This window comes from Pezoporus occidentalis, unplaced genomic scaffold (genome assembly GCF_034315485.1).
Source record: "Pezoporus occidentalis ecotype Australia unplaced genomic scaffold, CSIRO_AGI_Poc_V1 ctg13, whole genome shotgun sequence".
Lineage (NCBI taxonomy): Eukaryota > Metazoa > Chordata > Aves > Psittaciformes > Psittacidae > Pezoporus > Pezoporus occidentalis.
Window position 1 is genome coordinate 10,260,547 of NW_026913103.1, and position 4,893 is coordinate 10,265,439.

Sequence of the window (4,893 nt, forward strand, 5' to 3'; positions counted from 1 at the left end):
TCAAAGCTCCATGGCAAAGAACCTCTATGCAGCATTCAAGTAATGAACTGCAGAATTCAAGATGTTCTGCACTTGCACAACCCAAGCTAGCTTCTTGAAATCAATATAAATATCACCAGATCAGGCTGCTGTATCACCTTAAAGGACACAAAATGTCAAACTTATTACATGTAGATTCCCAAACATCAGAATGCATTTTCTTGGCTAATATGTTTACTGTAAAATTTACTGTACTTCTTGTGGTAAGGCAGCAAGAGAAATACTAAATAGAAAATGTGATGAAATTATAAAAAAGGACACTCATTTCTTTTACATGATTAAAGAAACAGCAAAGGAACTGGTTTTGATTTCCTCTTACTAGAAGAGTCCACTATTCACTGCTGGTTTAGACACAACTATATTCTTTTTATACATAACTGGGAATTTGAAATATCAATGTCACTACTCAATACAGTTTTTAATATTGCAGAATTTTCTGTATTTAAAACATCATTCACATTTCACAAAATCATAAAATAATTACGGTTGGAAAGGACCTTAAGATCACCTAGTTCCAACTCCCCTGACATGGACAGGGATGTGCTAAAACTTGATTTCATATACTTTCAAAGTATATTACATATGAAATGCGTATATATACATATAAATAACGTGTGTGAATATATAAGGTATATAGTTGCTCAGATTCTATCTAGCTGTTCATTGAAGCCATTATTCCACGGGAAACCAAATAATAGCAGTCATTCTTTACAGTAAATTAATTTATAGAAATTATTTCAGCAGTGCTTTGACTTCCACTTTATCACAGCTTCATAACAGCACTGTAGAAATTGTATATAATTTTCACAGTGTTTAAATGACGTATCAAAGATTCAAGCAATTGTAACCCAGAGAATGGCATCACTCTGGGGCAAAAGAATGATTTATACTATTTTGGTCCTTCAAAGTAGACGATCTCTACCACATGTGAATGGTTTGCAAGGAAATGCTACTGCTGAATCCCCTGCATTCTCCAGAACAGAGATTTGGAAAAAACTTCAGAGTTAAATGAAAGATCTCATTCCATAAAAGCAATTCTATGGAAATCAGTGGTAAAACTTCAGTTGGCTTTCAGATTTCAGGATCAGGTCATAGCTGTTTCAGCTTTATAACATTTACGTCACTAACAGCATATGCTACTGTAGATTCTCAATAAGTAGTATAAACCAGAGCATATTAGGTATTCTTTGCTTTCAACTATATCACAACATTTCATTGCAAGATGTTCAAGTAACAACACTCCCTATAAAAGTGTTGAGTGTTAATCAAAAAAATAAATGAAAATAAATTAACCCATGGAGGTTTACAGCCTTAGTGAAGCCATTTAATAAGGTGGATTAACCCAATTTTATTTTTGAGCCCTTCGAACAATGAGCAGTCTTGTAAGATATAACTACCACTGGATGACATCACTACAAAAAAGGATAACATACTTTGGACTGTCTGACAGGTTTGGAAGATTATCTTTTCTAATGTAAACTGCTGGTCAAATCTCAGCAATAGTAAATCTAATAAACTTTACTAAGACCTTTAACTCTTTCCTGTGCCTTTGCTGGACTTTAAAATGTAGTTCTTCAAAATGTGCTTTTGATTTTATGATCCCAGGATAACCTCCAGGGATTTATTTCTTATTAATCAGTATCATGCATGCTAACCGTCATTCCCACCTCAGATTGTTAGAAAATAACAGGCAATTTCAAGTGAAATAAGTAGCACAGATATTCCAGCAAGCAGGGTAAATAATGTGCTCCTGAAACAGTGCTGAAACAGTGTGTAGATTTGAACATCTCTATTAATTGCAGCTTCTCTACATTCTCTCAGTAATTCACATATAGGGCTAAGAATATATTGACCACAGTCCATGCTGAAGCAGTCAGCTTCTCTGCAAAACCTTGTCTCACTAGGAGTTAACTAACATTAGCATTAAATGCATCCATTTACAGTTAAAACTGGTTATTCTGTCTGAGACTATTATAAAAACATATACGAAGCTGCTTCCACATACACCGCACACAAAAGGACACAGACAGGGCAGATCTTAAGGTCTGTGTAGTATTTGTAACACTGCAGGAAAAGAAACACAGGTGGTTTAATAACCTTTACCTTGCCCTCTGCACATCCAGCTGGCTTGTCCACCTTCTCCTCCTGTGCTTTCTGCTTTCCACAAGAAGAACTAAGCAGAAGATTAATAAAAGCAGTTTTGCAAAATAAGGCATCCTGCTGGTAACAGGAGCCGGGCACACTCCACTCCAGTAACCTCCTGCAGCACCAGTCCCCCCGGCTTTAAACATTGAACCAACTCTTAATTCCGGTGTTGCGTGTTCGTCGGCAATCAGCGGCAGAAATGCTGCCTTCCCGACGTGATGCTTTTGACAGGCTTTCAGGGGCTTCTCACTCCCAGCTTTTCCCTCATCACCACTTAACGATTGGCCATCACTCATGAAGTTTGCCTCACCAAACATTTCCACTGGGTCCTAAAGGATATTTACTAAAGCTGTTATGTAAAAAAAAAACCCGCAATTCTGCACGCCGGCTTTTTGGTCAATCCCCTAATCTCAGAACAGGGCTATCCTCCTGTAGTCTGTATAACCAGGCTGTCCCTGTCCACCAGGCTTTCCAGATTTTCTGCTTCTTTGCATGGAATCTTTTTCAACTGGAAGGCACCTGTGCCACATTTCAGATGTCTGTATAATTGTAAAACGTATATGCTTTGATGGTTTTATAGCAGCTGAGATTTTATTTTCTGATTCAGCCTTTTTATGCCACTGAAGATAAAAAGATGAGTTATTTCTTCTGAAAATGACTAATTTACCATTATCTTTCAAAACACATAACCCCCAAAGTATCTATACATGCAATCGACTCTCTACATAAAATTAAGTCACCATTAATATTTATTTTTTCAAATAGGTATTTGCAGAATCAGGCATTTGTACTTTCATTAGAGAAGATGGAAATAAAAATGAAGTTACAAAGCACTGTTTCTTTAATCGCAAAGAGGAGGTTGTTTTCAAAAACCACGTAACACTTATTTCCCTCATAGCCACTTCAAAGGGCAATGTAGACTGCGCCTGTGGATTTTGTGGCTTTACTAATAGTCAGTGTGTGGTACAGGTACCAGAGCAAAAGTTTGCGTGGCACAGCAGTGAGGCTCTAGGAAAAGAAAAGCACTTTCAGAGCAAAGCTTCCAGAGGAGCTAGAGAGTCAAAACCCAGCACAGCTGCCTCTCGGATCAGACCTCTTCCAGAGCTCTCTTCCATGTGCCCAGGTTTGCAGTACTTTAACAGAACAGGTATTCAAACAACGTATCACCTAGGAAACACGGTACTTGTATTCTAGAGGCTACAGACTCTGGAGAGGCATTCTGTGGGGGTTTGGTGTGTTGTTCTGGGGGTTTTAACGTCTAATGAGATGATATACAAATTAGGTAAAAACATCAATATACATCAGTATATTGACATCAAGTTGTTTTGCAGCACAATGTGCAAGTAACTGCTGAACTGGCTGAACAAACTACATAGTTCTGAAAAGGTCAGACAGGAGTATTTTTGATTTTTGTTCCATTGTACCTGCAAACAAGATTATAAACAATGCACCCGAAGAGCTAAAAAAAAAAAAAAAAAAAAAAGAACTTGGTTATTTGGATTTTGGTTTTTCTTTCCCTCATTTTCACACCACTCTTGGATACAGTGGGCTTTCCTTATTTTAGAAGTTGTTATAGCTACTTTAATATTCCGAAACACTAGCACACGCTATATATAACAAAATCATTTCTGCTGAGAAACAGGATAAGAATGTCACTTAAATCAGTGCTGTCATGTTTGACAGCAATGAAATGGAAGTTAGCTAAATTTCACTGCCTTTGAAATAAACATGCTAGAGTGCACTTAAAGCTGAACAATAATACAAGAAGAAAATTATCCCACTGATTGCTTTCTTCTCTCAAAACCCAAACAATTGTATGTCTATTGCTTGTATATGTGCTTTCAGAGCATTCATTAATATTACCAGCTCTTTTTTTCATAATCTAATAATAAGAAAGCCTTTGGGTCCAATAATCATTTTAAATTAAAAAAAAAAAAGAAAATACAAACCACAAACAACAAAACATGTGCAGGAAAAACCACACACACAAAGGCTATGTGATACTCGAAACGTATCTGAAGAGTGGCTTGAAACTGTTTATTACTACCGGGGTTTTAATAAATATTTCTCTTAAACGTGTTCATATATATGAGAGTTTAACAACATTCAAATATTCTTTAGTAAATAAAACCACATATGAAACATTCAGTTCAACACTTTATGTATATTTCTGGTATAATTAAAAGACAATAGCTCTGGGTAAATAATTATATTACATATTTATAACTATCGTGAGAATAGACATGTTTTATATAATCTTCAAATTTAAGAAAACAAGATATACATTTGAGAATATTAGAAGAGAACATTCAAATCTTGTGGAAGATTATCCGATCTTTCTTCCAAAATATAAAAACCAAAATACAAGTAGCTTTCTGGCCCCTTCTTACCTCCCCTACAATCCTTTTCCCCTTTCACACACACAAAGCAACATCACAACCAGTTTGCATGTGTTCCCCCTCTAGAAATGCGTCATGGTAAATAAAAGTGGTTACCAAACTGTCTCCCATCTAAATTAAGAGTTCACTGGACACAAACACGTAGTTGTGTTTCATTTCATAATTACTTCTCCAATGTCAAATCTTAAAACTTAGACATGATTAATTGCATTTACGTTCCATAAAAAAAGTGAATCAACCACTTCTTTTAAGTTGCCTTTTTCTAGCTGATAAATTACTCAGATTGACTCCCTTCCTCTCCCACATCCAA

The 4,893-nt window shown here is 36.0% G+C and overlaps 1 protein-coding gene across 1 annotated transcript in view; it reads right to left on the bottom strand.

Annotated features, from left to right (window-relative positions):
- Positions 1-2,753, bottom strand: part of LOC134158448 (gamma-aminobutyric acid receptor subunit rho-2-like) — a 28,508-nt gene extending 25,755 nt beyond the window's left edge. The window contains exon 1 of the mRNA XM_062608381.1: positions 2,143-2,753. Within this exon, the coding sequence (XP_062464365.1) occupies positions 2,143-2,501 (359 nt within the window). The 5' untranslated portion in view covers positions 2,502-2,753. The remainder of the gene's footprint in view (positions 1-2,142) is intronic.
- Between the last annotated feature and the right edge of the window lie 2,140 nt (positions 2,754-4,893).